At 42.0% G+C, this 25,214-nt stretch overlaps 1 protein-coding gene across 4 annotated transcripts in view; it reads right to left on the reverse strand.

Annotated features, from left to right (window-relative positions):
• Positions 1–25,214, reverse strand: part of PTPRA (protein tyrosine phosphatase receptor type A) — a 215,885-nt gene that overhangs the window by 34,953 nt on the left and 155,718 nt on the right. For all 4 annotated transcript variants that reach the window (XM_085848261.1, XM_085848260.1, XM_085848258.1 and 1 more), the window contains 5 exons: positions 23,094–23,230; positions 18,998–19,088; positions 14,221–14,297; positions 14,059–14,095; positions 13,862–13,959 (listed from right to left, as the gene is read on the reverse strand). In XM_085848261.1, the coding sequence (XP_085704387.1) occupies positions 13,862–13,959; positions 14,059–14,095; positions 14,221–14,297; positions 18,998–19,088; positions 23,094–23,230 (440 nt within the window). The remainder of the gene's footprint in view (positions 1–13,861; positions 13,960–14,058; positions 14,096–14,220; positions 14,298–18,997; positions 19,089–23,093; positions 23,231–25,214) is intronic.

A 25,214-nucleotide genomic window follows, 5' to 3' on the forward strand; every position in this document is an offset into this window, starting at 1 on the left:
TTCCTGATCAACCATTTAATTGGAGTGCTTTCTTGAGTGTGTAAGCCACTTGCCAGGCACTCTCCAGTTGATTGCGGTAGAGTTCATGTTCCGATTGGGATGTAAAGTCGGCAGTTACTATACAAGGTAGAGGTTTTGATGCAGCACACACGGATGTGGTACATATGGGTCGATTTGGATCTGTAAAGGGACTGTTTGTAAATGTGTGTGTATGTCTGTATGCTTGGTTACGGGCACCATGGCAGCAAAGTTTCATCCCGTATCTTATGGAGGTTTTAACTTTTAACCTCAGCAGCGTACGAGTGATCACGTTTTCCTTTGTCCTTCTGACTGTTTTCAAAGCAATTGGTTATTTTATGATTTAGGTGTGCTTAACAAAGATTATATGGTTTCCCTTTGACAGTTTCAAAGCAAAATATATTTGATAAGACCCAATTTCCGAGCCGGTTGCCATATTAACGTGTTTTCTAAATTACCGAGGCAAATTTTTTTTTCCACCATTCGCACGCAGCTGTTTATAAAGATGAATATTTATGCACATCTCCTTCAAACGTCGAAATAAATGCATAATTGCTTTTTTAATTTGTTTATTGAAATCCCCCCAAAACAACGGTGAAAGATACTTAAGGGTTTTGGGTTGTATACACCATCTACCGTAGTCGGTAGTCATACTGACTCTAATCTGCCGATTCCCATTGTTCATGAAGCATAACATTTTCTCTCTAATAAGTCCCCTCTCCCCTTTCCCCTCCATAGTGCAGCACCCTCCCACATATCTATCTATCTATATATCTATATCTATATCTATATCTATATCTATATCTATATCTATATCTATATCTATATCTATATCTATATCTATATCTATATCTATATATCTATATATCTATATATCTATATATCTATATCTATATCTCTATCTCTATCTCTATCTCTATCTCTATCTCTATCTCTATCTCTATCTCTATCTCTATCTCTATCTCTATCTCTATCTCTATCTCTCTCTCTATCTCTATCTCTATCTCTATCTCTCTCTCTCTCTCTCTCTCTCTCTCTCTCTCTCTCTCTCTCTCTCTCTCTCTCTCTCTCTCTCTCTCTCTCTCTCTCTCTCTCCGTCTCTCTCTCTCTCTCTCTCTCCCTCTCCCTCTCCCTCTCCCTCTCCCTCTCCCTCTCCCTCTCCCTCTCCCTCTCCCTCTCCCTCTCCCTCTCCCTCTCTGTCTCTCTGTCTCTCTGTCTCTCTCGACATGTCTGGGTGATGTTTTTCTCCGGACGTGTCCGGAGGGTGTTCGTGTCTGGACATGTCCAGGCAGTGTTTTTCTCCTTACCAGTAGAAAATGGATTTCAGACATTATTTTGTTTCCAACTGCACTGTTATTCTATGCAGCATCATTTTGATGAGACGGTATGAATCATAATTAATGCTCCACCACACTTCTGCCTTCCCTTCCTTTCACCTCTCTGCCTTCTTTTACCTCACCCCTCCTCACTCTCCCTCCTGTCTGTCTGTCTGTCTGTCTGTCTGTCTGTCTGTCTGTCTGTCTGTCTGTCTGTCTGTCTGTCTGTCTGTCTGTCTCTCTCTCTCTCTCTCTCTCTCTCTCTCTCTCTCTCTCTCTCTCTCTCTCTCTCTCTCTCTCTCTCTCTCTCTCTCTCTGTCTCTCTCTCTCTCTGTCTCTCTCTCTCTCTGTGTCTCTCTCTCTCTCTCTCTGTGTCTCTCTCTCTCTGTGTCTCTCTCTCTCTGTGTCTCTCTCTCTCTGTGTCTCTCTCTCTCTCTGTGTCTCTCTCTCTCTCTGTGTCTCTCTCTCTCTGTGTCTCTCTCTGTGTCTCTCTCTGTGTCTCTCTCTCTCTCTGTGTCTCTCTCTCTCTCCCTCATTTTCTAGTTAATTTGCCAGTTAATAATAAACTCCAGAATGTTGCAGTACCTCCCGGTGCATCCAAACTGCTCTTCCCTCCAATCCTTTAAAGTGATGGATGACTTTTTTGCATTCTTGCTATTTCCCCCCTCTGTCCCTCTGTAACCTTTTATCTGAAGTTCCTTTGATTAATTGGCTATCCCATCTATTTGTGTGCCCCTCATATGCCTTTACAATGCTGCTTAATTGGGATGCAAGATGCAAGTCTGTCCGTGTTCCTTCATATTTTCCTGCCTGCCTGCCTGTTTGTCTCTGTGAGTCCTTTGCGCATTTGGTCATGATTCTTGTCTGCTTGTTTCTCTCTGCTCCATTGTCAATGCATTGACCTCTCCTCATTTGTCATCTTGCTCGTCCATGACATTTGAACTCTAAAAAGTAGGACACAAGCAAAAAAAAACAACAACAGAATATTGCCATTACTGTAAGTGGAAGTTCTGACTCACGAGGTTGCTTTCTCAGTGCAATACTGCCCCAGAGGGAGCTAACCTTTACGGAACCATCATGTAGCCACGGTATGAGCAAATATAGTTCTGTATTAATTACGCCGCACATGTGAAGCGAAAAGCGGGGTTAAGCAATTGGGTCACTTTGTCTGTGTCTGTCAATCAGTCTGTTTACAAACGTCACTTTATGATCGAGGAACAACTTGATTTCAATTGAATATTATGTATTGAACACGAATCGGAACATGAATCGGAAAACAAACCTGTAGTTTAGCAGTACTTTGGCTCTCAATTTGTCCCAATCGCACATGTGCAGAGAGGAGTGAGACAAAATAAATTTCAGTCTGTCTGCCTTTCTGGCAGTCAAAATTGAAAAATAATTCCAAACACAAAGTTTACTGTGTTTTTGAAGGATGACATGAAGGACAAAAAGAACAGACACAAAAAACGAATGTGACATGTTCAATAAGGTGGTGTAAAAGAGACCGCATCAAAAGCGGTAAAGTTCCCAAAAAAATTTCCCGACAACCAAATAATCGAAGGTTATTGTATTTCGATTTAATTATATCCAGTACTTGAACACAAGAAAACAAATAACCTTTTGGAACTTTCAAAACCCTTCTGTTTGGCAGTATTTTACATCATCACGAGCAATCAAATTTGCCGCTTGCAGACCCTACCCATGTCCTTGTTTCTCAAGAGTGCACGAGGTAAGGTGTCAATGAACTCTCTCGTTTTCATTTTATATTTGTCCTTGTGAGCTCAAAGTCGAACTCGTCTGAGACATTCAAAATGCAAAACTTTGTGCTAAATTTGGAGATTCTATGTGCCCTTATTGTCCAGTTATTCTGCTGACAGACAGACAAACCGACTGACGGGATTGTTACAATAGCCACGTGCTCAGCCTATGGCCACAGTGTGGGTAGTAGCAATAATAATGCCAATAACAATGCTAATTATAATAATAATAATAATGATAATAATAACAAGAACAGCACTCGGTAGAACACAGATCTCAGTCAGGCTGAACAATTTGAGTAATTGAATCCCATTGATAGGCCAAATCTGCATCTGGATCGTCACTAAAATCAAATAATTTCATCCTTTTCACACACCCAACCTGTCCACTAACTTTTGTTCGAATCCGTCCATAACCTTTTTAGATATCCTGCTCACTCACAGACAGACAGACAGACAGACAAGCAAACAACGAAAGACATCATGCAGAGCATGATACTTGTGAAATACCTTAAACAAATTTGATCTTAAAAAATAATTGGTGGTTGAATTCAGTGACCAAGTATGCAAATCCTCTTCAAATTTCGAGTCAATTGGATAAAAATTGATAATTTTAGAAATCCAACAAAGTTGATGACCTTTGGCCTATGTTGACCTTTTGACCAGAAAATCAATAGGCTTCTTGCTTATGACCAACTTGAAATTGTGACCTGTAGGCGATTGGAATACAGACAGACAGATAAACAAATAGAGTTACAGACCGGACAAACCAATATACTTGTGAATCTTTGATTTTGCAAGTAACAAACAGGGAAAAAAACATAACCTATCTTCACCTTCGGTGTTAGAGGTAACAATAATACTGGGACCAAGAGATGACAAAAGGACCACAGCCATACATCCATCCATTGGGACCATACTCTGCACAGAACATCGGTGCTGCTGAAGCAGTCTCCTGGGCTACTGGGCACAATCCTAGATGGGTCACCACTCTGACGCAGGATACTCAAATGGCTCAATCATCCCAGCAAGATTGTACTCACTTGCCAACCTAATAAGGATGACACGCTGAGTCAACCCCACCTGGTATTGATTCAACGGCAGAGCGGGATTTGAACTCAAGACCCTAGGATCCCAAGTCCACCACTCTAACCATTAAGACAACACCAGGCATACACCACAGCCATCAATACACCAAATATGAACTGCTTTTTCCAGACTCTCTGCTGGTGCAGGTCTGGCTGAGCTTTTTCTTTCTTTTATTTTGTATACACTGTCGAGGCTCGTATGAGAGCTAAAGCTTGTTTTGTTTTAATAGTAAACAGCTTGTGACGATTGTATAAAATACACTTAGAAAGATGTTAATGAGCAAATTAACACAAGATATCAGATTCAACCCTGTGCTCTCTGGGTGCATCAGAACAACTTGCTTTTTTCACCACCTTGGGAGACAACCATCTCCCTGTAGCGATAGAACTGCGTTCCAATTTACAAACAGCCACAAGGGCTTTTTAGTAAAGGGAAGGTAAAAAATATTTTTAAAAAATAATCAAAATGCAGACAACAGCCATTTTGCAAGCTCTATACCAAAAGCAGTGAATGGTTTTGCCTGCATAGTGGAGGGTTCTGTTGGACTGAGACCATCATCATGCAGATTGTAGTGACACCGCAACATAATTTTAAACAATACTTTCATAGTTTACCATTTCATCCCATCTATGATTCAGCCTAGGTAAAAAAAGTCCTTTGGTTTTAGGGTTCCACCTGCAGTTTAATTTAGTGAGGGGTGGTGTGAGGGTTGGGATCAGCGGTTTCCTTGAACATAAACAACCAAAAATGTTTGTGGATCAACTTGTTTGGCACCAGAGCAATGAGGTGGGCATTCATCTGCATAAGAGGCTTCAATCCCTCGAAGTACATCATGCTTCGGGTACAACATCTTTCCGTGCTCTGGCAACGCTTCTATATCTCCCTCTTGTTCAATAATTGTTATTCCTTTTGATTCTTGTTCTTCCCATTTGCTTCTGGTTCGGAGTTTCTGCACGTGGTGTGGTAGTGAAAATCTGAGCTCTCCTTTTCCAGCACACTAAAGCTGATTTTTCCGAACCGAATTCGTCGTGTTTTTATGTTGATGCATCTTGTCTAGGTGTTGCTGTTGTATCCTGTGCAATATTTCATGTTAATTATTTTGTTGTTTTTGCTATTCATTTCGTTTCGTATTGTTCAATGCCCAATAATGCCTATCCTTGGATCGAAAATGTGAAATTTATTTTTCCATGTTCTTCTCCCATCCAATGATCTTTATCTCCATTTGTCAAAGATGGGTATCTGGAATAAGAATATGCATCCACCCCTACCCCACCTGCACAAAGCTTCATGTCCCCCTTTCTGCATCCCTCCTCACCCCACAACGTCGATGCTTCCCCCTCACTCCACCTTCTCAAACCTTTCCCCTGCATCCCACACACTCAATCCTTCTCTCACACCAATCACACTCAAATCTTTCCCCTCACCCCACCCCCCAAAGCCTCACATTGCTCCCACAAAGCCTCCACCCCCATTCTGCATCCTCCCAATGCTCCAACCTGACATATCTCTCAATCCAGGCCGTTGCCGATAAACCAGACATAAACTGTTTAACAGAATCCTTCCTCCCACAGGAAGTCCCTGACTCCTTAGTATCTCTCCCTAGTTATTGTATCCTCCAATTTGACAGGCCTGAACCATTCCCCGGCGAGGGAGTTGCACTTTCCATCAATAACTGCACTTTTCACTGTCCATGGATTTATCTTACACCACTCATTCCCCAGGAGTACCTCTGGCTGCAACTTCCGCTCTGCTCCCACCTCTTGTTCATCTGTGTTGTACCGTCCTCCAAACAGTGATGACTCCATCTATATCTTTCTCTCCGACAACATGGACAAACTTTTAACCACTCATCCAAACTCTCTCTTCCTCATTTGTGCTGATTTCAATTGTCACCACGCAACTTGGCTTAGTGTTGGTACCTCTATCACCAGTCAAGACACTTCAGCAAAGGACTGCTGTGACTCCATGGGACTGACTCAATCTGTAAACTTTCCCACCCAGATTTCTCTCAATGGCAAATCCTCCCTGCTGGACTTGGTGATTACTAATTTTCCCACAAATGTCTCCTACACTTCCTCTGCTCCGATTGGTTCACCTGATCATATGCTTGTGAAAGTCAATATGTCTCTGGCTATTTTCAGAGAGCTGCCTCAATGCCAGCAAGTCTGGGAGTTCACTCAAGCAGATTGGCAGGGACTGCAAGCAGACATTTCTCTTCAGGACTGCTTTTTCACCTCTACTAAACCTGGTTAACTTAGTCTGGAAATTCTTCCAAAGAAAATTGCTCTCCCTCATGCACAGATTCATCCCATTTTGTCTTCAATTAGTCTATCTCTCTTGCTGCCCAGGTACATTGGATCCTGTGGTGAGGCAGTTGCTCTTAAGCAAATTGCCTTCTCTTCCTGGAAGGCGAATCCAAATGAAGGGAATATCGGTGCGTTCCAAAAAGTCCGAAATGAATGTGTGTTCATTCTCAAGAGAACCAGAAAGCAACATCTGTCCAATATCAAGAATGAGCTTTCATTCTTGTCTCCATCCTCCAAAACCTGGTGGCACCTTGTTAACATCTGTCTCTGGTGTATGTTTACACCCCTTCCATCCCTCCCCTCTCTTCAAATGGCATTACAGCAGATTCTGCACGTGAGAAGGCTGACTATCTCAATTCTGTGTTTGCTTCTAAATCTTGTGTCGCTAACTCACTCTCATCACCCAACGTTCCCAGTCGTACCCAACTGCTCCTGGACTCTGTGTCTTTTGCACATGAGAAGGTAGAGAAGGTTCTTTCAACCATCGACTCTGACTTTGCAATTGGACTGAATGGCATCACTTCAGATGTCTGAAAATCCTGCTCTGTTGCTCTTTCACATCCTCTTTCTGCCCTTTTCACCATTTCATTTGCCCAAGGTCATCTTCCATCCACTTGGAAATCTGCCAACATCACTACATTACATAAAAACGTGAAAAAACTGATCCCCTGAACTGCAGACCTATCAGCTTACTTCCAATCATCAGCAAGGTCGTGGAATCCATCATCATCAGTAGATATGAAATCCTTCCTTTTCTCCAACAACCTCATCTCAGATCACCAATTTAGATTCAGACCAGGTCACTTTACCTTGGACATGCTGCTTCTACTCACCCAATAATGGATGGAAGCCCTCAATGTCAACATGATATCAGGGCCATCTCTCTGGACATATCTCATGCATTTGATGCAGTCTGGCATCCTGCCTTGCTCTCCAAACTCTCTGCCTCTGGAATCCAAGTCCAACTCCACACACATTGCTTCCTGACTCCTCTATTCTTGGAGCCAATGTGTCATGCTCAACAGAATCTTTTAATGTCCTCTCCTTGTCAAGGCTGGAGTGCCCCAAAGCAGTGTTCTAGGCCCCCATCTTATTCTTAATCTTTATCAATGATCTCACTGACTCTGGAAAAGTCTCTTTATCTCTTTGCTGATGACTCCACCCTCTACCATGACATCTGTCATCCTTCAAACAAGAAGGCTGCAGCCTCTTCCCTCTCTTTAGACGTTGACAAAATCACAAGATGGTCAAACACTTGGAATATGGCTTCAAATCCTGACAAATCTTACACTCTTATCATCTCTCTGAAAAAGGACCATCTGTCAACCCCCCCCCCCCCACCTTCCCACCAATCTACTTTCTTAACAATCCTCTTGTGAATTTCAGTCATTCAAACTCCTGGAATCACTTTCAGAAATTACTTTTTTTAGGCATACCACATTTCAAAGCTGGCCTCCAAAGTGAGCTGCCAACTGTACATCCTCCATCATACAAAGTCATTCATTGGCACACTTGAACTTCCATCCACATACAAGGTCTTCATCCGCAGCTTTATGGAGGATTGCTTTTCCATTTGGGCTAGCTACCCTGCCTCACATCTTGCTCACTTGACGCCATGGAAACCCAGGCCTTCAAGATTATTGGAATATCCCATGATGAAGCTGAGTCTATGGGTCTAGAACTTCGCCATCACAGACAGGTCGGTGGTCTCTCCGTCTTCTACCACCTCCTTTCTTGTCTTGCATCCTCTATTATTTCTGTGTTTTGTCCACCCCATCCCTCCCTCCCCTCAGGTTTCTACAAGGGCACATATGGTCCACCATCAACCCTCTGCTGGTGAAACTACCTAAATCCAGGATTACTGTTCACCTCCACTCATTCATTCCTCTTTTTCCCCTCACCTGTGGAACCAACTTCCACATTCTCTTCAATCTCATTCTTCCCTCCAGGTCTTGAAAACAGCTGTTCACCACCATCTGATTGCCCACAATCCAAAACCATGATCTTTCTTAGCCTTGTTAACCCCCCCCTCCCTCCTCCTTCCAAATTTCCAGTTTTCCTCCTGAGTTTTATTCTGTATCCATCTTGTCCACCCTATGCATCCTCAAATTCCCCTCATTCCTCCCCACATCCTTTGTTTGTCCAAGACTGCCTCTATCTTGTCCTTGAAATTTGCTGTTGATGTTGTCCCACCCTCTCAACTGTTTATTTTGTCCTGTTGTGTCCTGATCCGTTCACTGTACAAATAGTAATACTAGCTCTTCCATAAGCCTCGACTACGACTGCGTACAGAAAGCTGCTTTGTGCATGCCATTGGCACTTGCAAGTACCAAGACTTAATTTTATTGTTCATCCATTATATATGAAGTGTCTTCCTTTTAAACGAGTATCGTCTTCCTTAAAATTAAAGTCGAGAATCCAGTGTCATCTAAGTGAAAAATGTAATTCAAGCACTCCTGCAAATGTGTATTTCTCACCGCAGAACAATGTGCACAGCCTCACTTAGGATGATTGTGTTCTTAATCCATCCCTCCTGAGGATCCCTCAGTGGAATGTCTCTAATTGTTGTTTTTTTATGATAATGGATGTAGTTCCATTTTGGCATTCATAAAAAGGGAGTGAGGTATGCGAAGCATGGAAAATAAGAAAAAGCCCCCCCATGTACCCAGATCAACAAACTGTCGTTAATTGGGTTATAAGGTCAAAATAAAGTTGCAAGATGCCGCACAAGTGTCTTTCCAGTCATAAACCATGAGAAAACCTGAAGAGGTGGAAATGATCAACCTTGAATGTTATCCAGACTTATGATGAAAATAAAAAAGTGTGAGATACGAATTCCATTGTAGCTCATGGGAAGAAGGTATTGTATGGGAAAAGGAGAAGGTGGGTCAAAACTCCAGCTTTAAAGAAACAAAAACAATTTAACACAAAGATTGCCTCCTGTTAGAAATAAGCAGACATGCACACACTTCCAATTAAGCCGGGAGTCAGATTGCCTGCTGTCTGCTGTTTACTGCAGTTCAAAAGTTCGACAAAACAAACACAAGAGAGCATCCATCCATCCATCCATTGGGACCATACTCTGTGCAGGGCGTTGGTACTGTCTAAGCGGTCTCCTTGGCTATTGGGCACAATCCTGGTCAGGCCGCCACTCCGACACAGGATACCAGCAAGCTGGCACTCATTTTGCCGACCTCGGAAGGATGAGAGGCAGAGTCAACCCCACCTGGTATTAATTCAACAGCCAAGCAGGATTTGAACTCAGGATCCTAGGATCCAAAGCCCATTACCCTAACCATTAAGCAAACACCAGGAATACACAAGAGAGCAAATGGCCAAATAACCTGGAGAAAGATGACAAGAATGTACGTATTCCACTGAAGGACTTCCGTACATCAATAAGAGATCAGGTAAGTTGAGTGGCTTGGGTAAAGGGGTAGATTTGCCATTTGGAAGCACAAGTGGAAACGCGGCAATATTTTGGAATCAAAGCGGCTGTTGTGGGCAATAAGTAAACTTAACTCTTTCATAACAAACGTGAAGGTTACTCCGCGTGAAAACAAGAATAGAGTTCAGACCCAGTGAGGAAAATTATCGCTGCATTCCCAAAACTGTAAAATAAAGTAAACGTGACATTTACCGTGCTCACAAGATTTCTGGATGTTCAACTTCTTATTGAAAACACACAAACGGACACCACATTCTCATTACAAACGACAGGAATCTGACGCCGACTCGAGGTTGGATATTTAATTAAGCAAACAGTATCCAATTATGTTGCAGCTCACAATCTTCACAAAGTTGGGGAAACCAAAGCTTGTCGAATCACCAGCAGGATGTTGTTAACAGCTGCACTAACACCATACTAAGCCTCTCAAAGCCACCTCCATCCGCACTTATTGCAGTGGCTAGCAAATGTCCATAAACGTGAAAGAAGGCAAGAGCCTCTCAGTGGCACCCCCTTTCTGATTAAATGGACATCACGGACATCACGGGACATAAATGGACATCTACCTGGGGAAACTGCAGCAAAAGTACAGCCTTGAATACCAATAGTACAAGGAGAAAAAACAAATTACGTACATTAAAAAAAACAAAAAAACACTTTCCCAGAATTTTAAACCATCTTTCTGCCTTTGTGACAAACTTATGATGCAATCCTTGGCTACAGGTAAAGCTACAACCCACTCGACCACTCCACCCCCCCCCCCAAATCATAAACTCAACTATCTACAAATGAAGTGTACATAAATGTTACATTCTTCAAAGCCTACACAGCATCAAAGCCTTCAGAGTGACAAAAGAAAGCTCCCTGTGAACCTGGAGAGTAAGTGGAGAGGTTGTGGGGTTGGGGTGTGGGATATGGAGGGGGTGTGTGCGGTGTGTCGGGAAACGGGTGGTGGGGTGCAGGAAGGGGGTGGTGAGCTGTGCAGAAGGCGATGGGAGGGGCCGTGAGGTGGCATGAGGTTAGGTATGGGAGGGGCAGTGTTGTGAGGTGAGGTGAGGTGCGGTGGTGTGGATGCATTCGATGCTGTATCTCAACGTGTGAAAAAGCCCACCCGGGAATGCAATGGCAAAAATAAATTGATAACCTCGTAATCAAACATCTATTTTCAAACACTATCATATAATCTTAAGGTAATATCTACGACACAGTAGCTACATCAGCACAATCTCCCCCGAGTGTGTAGTTGGGTCTTAATTTATTTCCTTCTCTTATAGTTTCTATATATAGTGCAGATTTGGCTGATGCATTACACATTAAAATTCCTCGCATGATAAGATAAGCTCCATTAATGTTGAGTTTTCAGTAGCATTTCAACCTCGTTATGGCATTTCAACCCTCGACTAATGGCTTTAATTGGCTGTAGAGAAACCCCGAATGTAACACTTGAGATTTCAGAGAATAATTGCACGTACAATGATGGAAGATGGCAATCACAGCCCGGAAGCTTGGCTCCCTTGCTCTGGCCCGTTGCATGGAGATGTTGCAACAATGTTTCGCAAAACAAATTTGCACGTTAAGCATTCTGGATTTAACCAACAATCCTCCTCACCACTCATCCCATAAATAGCGAACAAACTAAAGATTGTTCAAACACAAACAGCCCATTTTCACATATGAAGGTAAATTGCTTTGCAAGCTTTGCAAACCCGAACAACAAACATGATAAAATATTTCTTCAAAATGCTGCTGCACTTGTCTCGAGAAAAAAATAAAAAGTGGCACTGAGCCCTACATTTGTTTAAGTTATTGGTGTGAAAACAAAAACACACGACGACGATTCCATTACTGCAGCCATTTTAAAAGAGGATTAACTTTTGGAAACATCTTGTATTACTTTGGTACTTTCTCAGCTCCATGATAATTTTCACACAAGGGACGAGCCTCGTCAAACCTCGGCATACCCTTTAGCGTGATGGGAATACAACTAAGACATGCCATACATCGTGTGTGTGTGTGTGTGTGTGTGTGTGTGTGTGTGTGTGTGTATGTCTCGGTGTGTGTGTGTGTGTGTGTGTGTGTGTGTGTGTGTGTGTGTGTGTGTGTGTGTGTCTAGGTGTGTGTGTGTGTGTGTGTGTGTGTATATGTCTCGGTGTGTGTGTGTGTGTGTGTGTGTGTGTGTGTGTGTGTGTGTGTGTGTGTATGTCTAGGTGTGTGTGTGTGTGTGACTAGGTGTGTGTGTGTGTGTGCGTGTGTGTGTGTGTGTCTGTGTGGGTGTGTGCGTGTGTGTGTGTGTGTGTGTGTGTGTGTGTGTGTGTGTGTGTGTGTGTGTGTGTGTGTGTGAAACATGATGTCGATATAAAGTTCAACGTAAAATAAATCCAAAATTTCTGTGGATATATTTTCGTTTTTAAACCATTTGACCTCAGGGATCTTGCAGTACTAAATGTATGTATTTTACACCATATATTAACCTGCTATTGATAATGCCATCATAACCAAGATATGCTATATATTTATGTTAAAGAAGAATTGTTTGACGAGATGAGAAGACGCTAACGATTTTATCAATCGTTCTGTGGCTCTGATAAAACAGGGGATATGAAGAAGGGCTGGCACAATAAACGTCAGTAACAGCTCATAACCCACAGCAGTAATAAACCTTAATTGAAAAAAAAAATTGTTGAACTTGCTAGCTTATGTAGACCAACATTAGCCTTCATGAAGATGAGTAGACATCAGAATAAAAGTATTATGTAACCATACAGGCATCTCAAAGCCAATAGGTGACAAATCTCCTCCACTTCCTCCCCCAAATCCAGTACATTTCTCACAGTTTATATGTTTCTTTAAGTATTGTGCTATTTTGAGGCATTGAAACACAAGGGTTCCGTAAACACATGACAAAAGAGGATCGAGTCCAGTCCTGCAATTCACCTGTCTGTGGTTACAAAAATTATAGAATTTGGATGGGTGGCAGGATAACTCAGAAATCGGGTAAAGTACTCGCCTTTGGGCTGACTAGTCCGGCTTTGATTCCAGATCGGACTATAAACTGTCACCCTGGTGTTTCACAAGCAGGGCATTGAATCAATGTGTTGTATGCCATCTATTGGATGGATGGTGAGCATGAGGCCCCATTTGCTAGCACTGGCTGTTGGTGGACATGAAAGATCCCTCGGTGTCTTTCATTAAGAGCAGGTGTCTTATCGCCAGCACCTTGAACAAATTACAAATTCCTGCCTGAACTTAAGAAGCGAACGTATTCTGGTTTTCTTGGGTATCCCTTGCCCTTGACACAAAGTTACCCTGTTTGCTATCTCAGAGTATGCTTGTGTGGAGAGCAAATCCTGCACGATAAACAGTCTACTTCTGAATCAAGTTGGTCCCTTGTCAAATGACAATGGCTGCTTTCAGCAATAAAAGATAACCATGATGATTCATGATATCATTTGGAGATATAGATTAAAAACGTAAAAACAAACTAATTTTGACAAAATTTCCTCAAACCCAAACAAATACAATAACATAATGTAGGAATTAAGCCACTGGAAACACAAGGCAGCACAGCACCCAAATAATAATTTTTTCTCATGAAGTCCAAGAAAGTCACAATCCATCCATTCATCCATCTATTGGGACCATACTCTGTGCAGAGCGTTGGTGCTGCCGAAGCAGTCTCCTTGGCTATTGGGCACAATCCTGGACAGGTCGCCACTCCGACACAGTATACCAGCAAGCTGGCATTCATTTTGCCAACCTCGGAAGGATGACAGGTCGAGTTAACCCCACCTGGTATTAATTCAACAGCTGAATGGGATTTGAACTCAGGACCATAGGATCCCAAGCCTACCACCATCACCATTAAGCCAACACCAGGCATAAAGTCACAATACAAATACAATTATTTATCACTCCTCTCCACGTTACCTCCTTCCTCTCCTTTAGGTTTGTAACCATGACAATGGTGGCTGTATTCTGTTCCCAGATCATTCGCCAGAAATCATTCAGAGTTTCCTCTTTGGGACCTACAAATACAGCATTAAATGGATGAGCCAAAGAGGAATGAACAAAGTACAAAGAAGAAGAAAAATGCAACACTGCAGCTCGAGAGACTCAAGACACACCTTGCGCAGCAGTAAACTTGTTCTTCTCCTGGTAGCCCTTAAAGAGAAAAAAAAAAATGGAAATTTTTTTTTTGGCAAAATTGCAATCATTTTTTATACAGCGATTTATAATGAAAATCAAGTATTTATTTGAAAATTGTTGGTTCATCGGTGAATGCATACGTTCACATAAGAAGCATTGATATAGTCGGAATCTGGAACTCCGTCGAGTGGCATCAAATGCACCCTTGAATGATCATCTGTAAAACGACATGGAAACATTTAAACCAAAAACCAGCAATTGAAAACAGTTCATCGATTCAAACATTCAAAGTTCATCAAATGTTTGACTTAAACAGCAACAATGAAGGACTAAGTGGAGAAGGTCATGAAAACTGGGGAATTACTCAACTTGCCTCACCACCCCCTTCCCTGTGATCTTTCCTATAACAGACACAGTAATCAATAAAGGAATTAAAATGGCAACTGTATTATGAATGTTTGATCATGGGTTACCCACCTCGGACATAAAAAGCTATCATGAATTAAATACCTGGCAATGTGGGTTTTATTCATTCATATATTCTTTTTAAAGTGTTGTACAGCTTGTAGAGGAGCTTATACACATATAACATGTAAAACTAGAAGGGTGCTCGGTAGAGCACATACCTCTGCCCAGATCCAAATTCGGATATTAAACCAAAATCAAAACAATTGGTCCTTGTCACACACCTAACCTGTCCACCAAGTTTTGCCTGAATCCATCCACAACTTTTTGAGGTATTGTGCTATACAGTGCACTGTTTCTGGCCTATCTCTCAATGGTGAAGAATAACTTCAAAAATTCTAGTATCTGGATCCGGATTCAGATCTTTACCAATATCAAATCAATTCGTTCTGGTCACACACCCAACCTGCGCACCAAATTCCATCTGAATCCGTACACAACTTTCTGAGATATCCTGCACACAAGCAGACAAACAATTAAAAATCACTCATGGAGTGACACTTGGTGAAATGGAACGGCACTCAGTCGGGCGCGTACCTCCGCCAGGCTGAACAGTTCACATTTTGTAGCCCACTGATAAATTGGATCTGAATTTGGACCTTAACAAAAATCGAATCAGCTTGTTTGTGGCACCAAACCAACTCATCCTCCTCGTTTTGTCATAACTCGTCCAAAACTTTTTGAGATATAATGCCATACATCGTTTTTGGCTCATCTCTCAATGATGAAGAATCACTTCTAAAAATTCTCGGATCCAGATGCAGATCTTCTTCTTCTTCCTCTCTCGGCTTGCTCCCGTTCCGGGTCGCCACAGCGGATCAACCGTCTCCATTTCGCTCTATCCTCCACATCTTCCATTGACACTCCAACCACCCGCATGTCCGCCCTCACCGTATCCATGAACCTCTTATTTGGCCTTCCTCTTCTCCTCCTGCCTGGCGGTTCCATCTTCAACATCCTTCTCCCGATATAGGCTACTCCGCTTCCCTCCTGTGCACATGTCCAAACCATCTCAGTCTCACCTCTCTCACTTTGTCTCCAAACCGTCCTACTTGCGCTGTCCTTCTAATATACTCATTTATTATCCTATCCATCCTCGTCACTCCCAACGAGAATCGCAGCATCTATAACTCTGCCACCTCCAGCTCCGCTTCCTGTCTTTTTGTTAGTGCCACCGCCTCCAAACCATACAACATAGCTGGTCTCACTACCGTCTTATATACTTTCCCCTTCACTCTTGCAGCAACTCTTCTGTCACAAATCACTCCTGCAACTCTTCTCCACCCACTCCATCATGCCGGCACTCTCTTTTTCACTTCTCTCCCACACTCTCCGTTACTTTGGACAGTTGATCCCATGTATTTAAACCAATCCACCTTCCCCACCTCAACTCCTTGCAACCGCACCATACCACCACCCTCCCTCTCATTTACACACATGTACTCCGTCTTACTCCGACTGACTATCATTCCCCTTCTCTCCAGTGCGTACCTCCACCACTCGAGGCTCGCCTCAGCCTGCTCCCTACTCTCCCTACAGATCATGATGTCATCCGCGAACATCATAGTCCATGGGGACTCCAGTCTGATCTCGTCCGTCAACCTGTCGATCACCATTGCAAACAGGAAAGGGCTCAGAGTCGATCCTTGGTGCAATCCCACTTTTACCTTAAACCGGTCCGTCATTCCTACCTATACCGCACACCTCACCGCTGTCACACTGTCCTCATACATATCCTGCACGATCCTCACATACTTCTCCACCACTCCCGACTTCCTCATACAATGCCACAACTCCTCTCTTGGCACCCTATCATAAGCTTTCTCTAAATCCACAAACACACAATGCAACTCCTTCTGGCCTTCCCTACACTTCTCCATCAACATTCTCAAAGCAAACATCGCATCAATGGTGCTCTTTCCTGGCATAAACCCATATTGCTGCTCACAGATCGTCACCTCTCCTCTCAACCTAGCTTCCACTACTCTTTCCCACAACTTCATGGTGTGGCTTAACAACTTTATCCCTCTGTAATTTCCACAGCTCTGCACATCACCCTTATTCTTGAAAATCGGAACCAGTACACTTAATCTCCACTCCTCCGGCATCCTCTCACTTTCCAAGACTTTATTAAACAATCTGGTTAACAACCCCACTGCCATCTCTCCTAAGCACTTCCATGCCTCCACTGGTATACCATCTGGGCCAAACGCCTTTCCACTTTTCATCCTCTTCATAGCAGTCCTCACTTCATCCTTACTGATCCACCCCACTTCCAGATTCACTATCTCCACCTCTTCCAACCTTCTCTCTCTCTCTCTCTCATTTTCTTCATTCATCAGCTCCTCAAAGTACTCCATCCACCTTCTCAACACACTCTCCTCGCTCATCAGCACATTCCCATTTGCGTCCTTTATCACCCTAACCTGCAGCACATCCTTCCCAGCTCGGTCCCTCTGTCTTGCCAATCGGTATAAATCCTTTTCCCCTTCTTTTGTATCCAACTTCTCATACAGCTCGTCATATGCCTTTTCTTTGGCCTTTGCCACCTCTCTTTTTGCCTTTCGCCGCCAATCCTTGTACTCCTGCCTACTTTCTTCATCTCTCTGACTGTCCCACTTCTTTTTCGCCAACCCCTTCTTCCTTATAACTTTCCTGTACTTCCTCATTCCACCACCAAGTCTCCTTATCTTCCTTCCTCTGTCCAGATGTCACACCAAGTACCTTCCGAGCTATCTCCCTCACAACTTCTGCTGTCGTTGCCCAATCATCCCACCCATCTTTACCACCATCCAACGCCTGTCTCACCTCCTCCCTAAATTTCAAGCAACAGTCTTCCTCCTTCAGCTTCCACCATCTGGTCCTTGGTTCAGTCCTCACTCTCTTCCTCAATCTCACCTCTAAAGTCATCCTACAGACCACCAATTGATGCTGTCGAGCTACACTCTCCCCCTGCCACCACCTTACAGTCACTAATCTCTTTCAGGTTTGCATCTCCTGCTTAAGATGTAATCCACCTGTGTGCACTTTCCTCCACTCTTGTATGTCACCCTGTGTTCCTCCTTCTTCTTGAAATACGTATTTACCACTGCAATTTCCATTCTTTTTGCAAACTCTACCACCATTTGCCCTTCCACATTTCTCTTGTTGAGACCGTACCTACCCATCACCTCCTTATGGGTTTATCCAGATGCAGATCTTCACCAAAATTTAATCAGTTCGTCCTTCTCACACACCCAACCTTTTCGGCAAATTTCATCCAAATCCGTCCGAAAATTTTTGATATATCATGCAATATTCTTTTTAGCCCCCATCTCTCAACAGTGAAGAATCACTTGAAAAATTTTCGGATCCAGATCCAAATTTGGATGTCCACCTAAATAGAATCAATTGGTCCTTGTCACATACCCAAAATGTACACCAAGTTTCATCCAAATCTGTCAGCAACTTTTTGAGATATAATGCAATATGTTTTTAGCCCCACCTCTCAATGGTGAAGAATCACTTAAAATTTATTGAATAATTGTCGTATCTGGATCCGGATTTGTATCTTCACCAAAATTGAATCAATTGGTCCTTGTCACACACCCAACCAGTCCACCAAGTTTCGTTCAAATCCATCCTTAACCTTTTGAGATATTGTGCTACAAGTTATTTTTGGCCCTATCTCTCAATGGTGAAGAATCACTTTAAAAAATTCGAATATCCAGATCAGGAATTCGATGGTCACCAAAAATATGCAAATCCTCTTCAAATTTCAAGTCAATCGGATGAAAATCGATGAGTTTCGAAATTTGACAAAGTTATTGACCTTTGGCCTGTTGACCTTTTTATCTTATGACCGCAAGGTCAAGAGGCTTCTTGGTTATGACCAACTCAACCATTTTGTGAAGTTTCGTGAAGATTGGTTTGAAATTGTGACCTGTAGGCAATGGACACACAAACAGGCAGACGGACAGGGATGAAAACATTACCTCCGTCCATCGCAAATGGCGGAGGTAATAAGGACAGGAGTAGACGGCATACTTTCATGTAAGCTACAAAGGCATTTGTAGACAATGGACAAACATGGGATTTGAACCTGGGTTCCGAACAACTTGAGCCAGGGGGTTCAGATTGGGAACACCAACAGGCCAACAAATTCAAGTCCAACAAATCAAACATGATGAAAAGCAGGCCAAATGGACACTACTCTTCAAGTTGAGATTCTTTAAAAAGTCCCTACATCAAAACAATGACTAACTTTTAAAAGTCCCGACAAGTATCTGCCACTCCCCAAACACCTGCAACTACTCCACCACCCCCACCCCTCATTTCTCTCCATTTTATAGAAAAGTTAACGTTTTGTTGCATGGACCATTTCACAGTCATTTTACAATGCAAACATCTAACAGCTTAAAGCTACCTCTAAAATTAAAATAATAAAAAAACAGGATTATTATCTTATCTTACATGGCAAGATGTTCACATATCTGTTCTTTTCTTTGTTTTCTTCCTTGGAAGCAGCTTCACACGTGATCTGGATTGGGCAGCTTGGCAGAGACTATGAAAACAAAGAGTATGCTATAAAGCATGGAGCCAGTAAAACTTGCTACTCCTACACAGCCGCACACCCTTTCGTTAGAACATAAACTTCCCCCATCTCCCACAACATTCCAAAAGCAAAGCTTCTTTGTAACAATACCTTCCTGGCAAAACATTTCAAGTCGAAGTATAACGACAGGAGTTAGACAATCGCGAGTACTATAATCTCAAAGATTAACACGTCTGTTGAAGATCAACTTGTCCAGTTCTTGTATGAATGGCAACAAGCAACCACAGACTTCAAAAGTGTGACCGCACATACTACAATTACCAATAAAGATTCTATCCAAGGCTCATCAGATTAACCACAAGGTTTATCCAAGGCTTCAAGTGAGTTCTTGTCATGGTTAAGCATAAGAGTTACTTGGGTTTCAAAAAAAAGATAGTTTGGCAATAAAATCCCAAAACAAATTACCAAGCTCTATAAACAATCAAATTTAATTGTTTCTGAGAGACCAAACGAGCAAAAGCAATTCACCCTGATTAAGCAGCTTTGTTTAATGGATAAACTACACAGTTTTAGTCCAAAGGCAAGTGCTCAAACCTAACATTTTAAACAAACTCTCAAGTATTGCAATACAAATCTGAAACAGCCTTGAAAATGAAATTCTTACTTTTGCCTCACCACCATAGAAACACATTAGCCAAGGTGACAATCAAGAAAATGCATGACGTCACACCATCATCAATGTACCATACTCTATCGAGAACGAAGTAGTCTGTTGGTCAAGTTTACTGTGTGGTTTGCCAGTGACTTCACAGATGACATATATGGTTCCTTTAAAGGATGGAAAATTAAAGGAGAAACTACAGTTTTCCCAAGTTGAATGAAAGCAAAATTAGAGAAGCCCAATAAAATACAACACTTTATTTTAAACACAAAGGTGCATTACTTAGAAGAATGTCTTCTCATGGCTGTCTGTTTATGAACAAGATGTGCACCATAACTTGACACAAAAAAGTGCACTTACATAAAGAAAGAAAGAAAGAAAGAAAGAAAGAAAGAAAGAAAGAAAGAAAGAAAGAAAGAAAGATAAAGAGTTTGTTAAGTTTAGTTAAGTGCATTACAACAGTTAATGGAAATTCCATTGTTTCTCCATAGCCACCTCGATCAGTTTAGCAGTCTGCATATATAATTTAAACCATTTATCAATTTTCCAATTTGCACTGCACTGCAAACTCACCAAAATAATTACTTTTAATCCCACAACTACACTCCCTTTTCTTTAATTCGTTTTATTCTTTCCAGTGCTGAAGCCTCAGAAAAGCACCTCGGGGGCCAAAAACAAAAATCAACAGACCAGACAGGACACAGGATTGACAGGATAGCTCGAAGGTAGCATACTTATTCTTAGGTTGTCTGGTCTGAGTTCGATTCCAAACGGAAAAGGATCCGATCAGATGATAAATTGTAGCCCTGGTGCTTTTCAGGCAGGGTGCCAAATCAAATCATCCTTGCAAAAGAGGATGCTATGCTGATTGTCCTGTCTGCTGATGCTCATGGATGTTAAAGCCTTTCAAAATGAAAGGAAAATTCATGCCAGTAATCCAGCCAAATTCGTAATCCTTACCCTGACCGTATATAGGAAGGTATTGACAAAATACCCAGTGTATTCTTTCCCATGAGTGCTTCAGAAAACCTATAACTGTCAAGAAGAATGGTACATAAAATTGGATGCAGAATCATAACCAGAGGATCATGACCGAAACTCCAAGACTGGGACATCAAAAAGGCAAGATCAGTGCTGGCATCCATTGTAATATTCTCCGCCAGTCTGAAGCTCTGTCCGTCCAGGGCGGAGCTTGACTTACTGGCCTGACTCCACCCACAATTTAGGCTGCGCCAATGGGTTTGGTCGGTATCAATCAGAGGGAGCAAGGATAATTGTGATTTTTAGCAAGGCTAGTGTCCCTTCAGATGGAAAATGTGTGATAGCAGTGTGTACAGACACATGACAGAAGTAAATGGACATGATGATTTTTAAAGAATATATTTATTGTACATTTGAAGTACATTTGATCCATTTTAATACATACACTAGTATTTTGTGGACTTGCCATTTGCAGATTTCAATGTTTTTACTCTTTCAGGCAGAGAACTAACGAGTTCTGAAATTTTCTCTTGTGGGATTTCTGTCCAGGCTTCATGCAAACGGGTTAGCAATTCTACTGTGATGTTGGTTTGCTGGACTTTTTCTGCACAGCTCGATCCAATATGGCCCAGATGTGTTCGATGGGATTCATCTCAAGAGACTGACTTGGCCATGGAAGTCGCTTGATCTCATTTCTGTCCTGCGATTCTTTGGTCTTTTTTGCAGTGTGGCGTGGAGCTCCATCTTCCATGAACAGTGTTGTTTTTGAGCATCTGATCAGTGGAGAAGACAGGGAGAAGTCCATCCTTAAGGATAGAAATGTGTGTCGTAGTGTTGATGTTGCCAACACACTCCACAAGCTCTGACTGACCAGCGCTCCAGATTGCTCCCCAAACCATCACTGAAAAACTACCGTGTTTGACAATTGGCTGCAATCGGTTCAAAGAAAACTCTTGACTGGGAAGTCTCCAGACCCACATGCGTCCACTGTCAGAAAATTGAGAAAATTCAGACTCACCTGAAAAAAATTACAGTTTGCCAAAACTCCAAGGGTCTGGTGGCCATCTCATCAGACCACTTCTTTCTCCTTTAAATGTTGGCTGGTCTAAGAAGAGGTTTTCTCCAAGCTGCTCTCCCATAGTAGCCCAGTTGATGAAGGTACCGCACGGCAGTTCTTGAGATAACTTGAACCCCCTCTGCATGACGAAAAGATCATGCTGCCTTGCAATGGGGAGTTTTCTCAATGGACCGTTTGGCAGCTCGAAGACACCTTTCTGAGGGCCCAGGTTATTCCTCATATAACAGTATAAATATTATGCACCAGTGATAAATATAATGGCCACAATGAACTTTCAAATGTGATATAAATAAGCACCCAAACCCACTCAAAATGATGTTTTTTCAATCACTTCGTTTTACATTTAATTAGTCAGACATCATGCACCTAAATAGCATCATTCATCAATAATTTGGCACAGGAGCCCTTTCCCAACATTTTAATACCATTTGCAATATTATCTGACATACGTTGACAAGTATGTGCCGCCCCATTTTATACATTGACCGTCAAAGTGTACATTTTGGGTGAAAAATCTGGCAGCCCTTGACCTTATGGATAGGATTGTATATTGAGTGATAAAACAGAAAAGGTAAAGAGCTATACACTATCACACGTTTTCCATTTCTAGGGACCATAGCCTTGCTAAAAATCTTGACGGCCTTTTATGTCATACACTGGCAAAAAAAAATGGAAGGTTGTATGTAATTCCGGTTTTCAACTGAGTTTTCAAGGCTGAATGGGGTGCAGATACAGAAGGGTGGATTGCCCATCAGATATGGGTACAGATACACCGCCCACAAGACTTTTTCCCCAGGGATTTTCTATTTTAGCTGTCTTCTTTCGACAGTCGTCTTGCTGGAAATTGGCCTTTAAAATAAATGAAAGAAATTCAAAATATTTCCCTGATTGTAACAAAATTGGTTAGAAGAACAGAAAGAAAGAAAAGAAAAGAACCTGCAAAAGAAGAACCAAGAACAAATGACTTGAATAAATTTAGATAAATCGCTCATGCATGTGTTCCTCTTTTGAGGGGACCAATTATTAAAGAAAGTCTTAATTTTTATTCTGCAGACTAAGCTCTCAAAAAGAACTTCAGCAAATGTAGAGGCATATAAATGCTCTCCAAAAACAGATATGGCAGGATAAAGCAGGGAGAAATGGTGGGAATGCAGCAAAGAAAGGTGCAAGTATCGCTCACATAACGAGGCAGTGGCAAGAGGTGGATGGATCAAAAAAGAAGACATGATTGCAATGAGATGGAAACATTGTGGTTTGTTTTCATTTCAGTCATTGTTCAGCAAAAGACACTCACATTGAACTCCTCACGAAAGAGCTTGTTATCATCAGCAGTGCGGCGGTTTAACTCCTCCTCCAGGTGCTCCATTGCAATTGGGGGGTACCGGCGACTCGTGTTTGGACTCTGTGCTAGCAGAGGCATGTTCTGCATTTCTGCAATGGATGCATATTTCATATTGTACAATGGGTTAAAAGTTTGCTCAAAGTTGAGCAGTACAAGCTGCAGGTCAGAAATCAGACAGAGGTCTCCAATAATATGTTTCAACAGTCAATTCTACTGAAAACTTGTATAAGTGGGAAAGTTCTCGAAAGCTTAAAGGACACGCACGCGTATACGCGCGCGCACGCACACACACACACACACACACACACACACACACACACACACACACACACACACACACACACACACACACACACACACACACACACACACACACACACACACACACACACACACACACCACCATGGGCCCACCCCCACCCTTGTCTGCCCACCACTCTTTTCCCTTCATATTCCAAAGTGTAGTTATGCGATTATGCCTCCTTTCAAGTTGTGAAAATTTCACATAGTCATGGACCTCCCACTGTAAAATGCAGTCGATATGTGTTTAAACCAAGTACTGAGCTGAAACCAATGTTGAGTTAGGCGATCAGAAAAGAAGACTAATAATAAGAGTAATAATAACTAATAATAAGAGTTAATAATAACACTAATAATGTCACCTATCTTATTATTACAATAATAATAATAATAATAATAATAAGATGAATTGTATAAGAAGAATTACAAACGGGCTACTTTTGGTTGGTCAGTTTTGATGCTCAGTGATGTTGTCCTAAAGTTTAATGATGTTATTGGATGTGAAATCCTCCACAGATGACTGCGCAGCAGGCACACGACGTCAGTATGAAAGATTCACGATGTCGGGAATCGGCCGCTTGGTTGTACAACCAGATCACGACGTGGTACAGCCGCAGCGCGATTATCCAAAACTTTTTTTCTGAGTCATGTATTTCCAGGGTGAGCGCTTTGCCACCTCATGCCGTGTGTGGTTGTGTCTGCCTTTCACTGGAGGAGAGATCTGATTGGCTAATTGCTATTCCCGCATCACGAGCCGCCATTTGCAAGGTTTGGTTAAACTTGTGAACTTTCAGCTGTTTCTGAGTGTGGCAGAGACAATCTGCTTTAATCTGCAGAAGACTTCAGCTTTTATCGTTAAAATTATCTTCCGCCATGATCATTTTTGGTAAGTATAATATTATAAATCGATTTTATGTCTTAGCTTTTGTTTTTGGAAGTTTTTAAGATCACAGAATCCATGATGTGTTCCTGTTACTGTTGTGCAGGAATCTAATATAGTTCCATTCAATGGAAACTCCCAGGCCCTTCGGGGCACTCGAGTGGGTTCGAGCGTTGGACTTGAACATGCATCTGACGATCGAATCCTCCGGCACCCGATTTCATCCGTTTATCACGTTTAGCTGTTGCTGATATGGCCCTGGTCGTGTGTACAAATCGACGGTAAATAAATGAATCAATTCATTTCTCTGCGGGCCTGGTGAAAAAAAAAAAAAACACTGGTCTGTGGCAAATAAAGGGGACTGTAAAAATTACTTTGGACAAGTTTAATTGGTTCAGAACCTTTTAAAAATATATTTCTGGTGTGGATAATGCTTCGGCCGTTCGGGTCTGACGAATTCCGCATTGTACCGCAATGTAACAAATTTAAAGTTCCACTGCCCTTAAAAAAACCTTAATTAATATATATATATATTTTTATAATATATTATTTTTTATGTCCTCTTTTAACGAGTTAGGCCTAACCAAAGGCTAAAGGAAAACAATTGTCAGTTATTGTTCGCCGAAAAATGTGGTTTTGTCATAAAAAAAAATATTAACCCTTTGGCCGCCGACAAACTTCCGCTTGCAACAATGAAGCCTTCATTGCGGTAGTTTGTCACTCAGGAAATTGTTCAAGTTTTTCGGTGCACAATTGCTTTCCTTTGGTAAAATGGTTAAATCAAAAGACATGAAAACAACTTTATATAATAAAGAATAATATTAATTGAGGCTTTTTAAGGGCAGTGGAACTTAAAATTTGTTACAAGCTGCTTCGAACACTGGTGTACTAAA

The sequence above is a fragment of the Eptatretus burgeri genome, chromosome 12 (genome assembly GCF_056783735.1).
Source record: "Eptatretus burgeri isolate ZD-2024b chromosome 12, Ebu_testis_v1, whole genome shotgun sequence".
Taxonomy (NCBI): domain Eukaryota; kingdom Metazoa; phylum Chordata; class Myxini; order Myxiniformes; family Myxinidae; genus Eptatretus; species Eptatretus burgeri.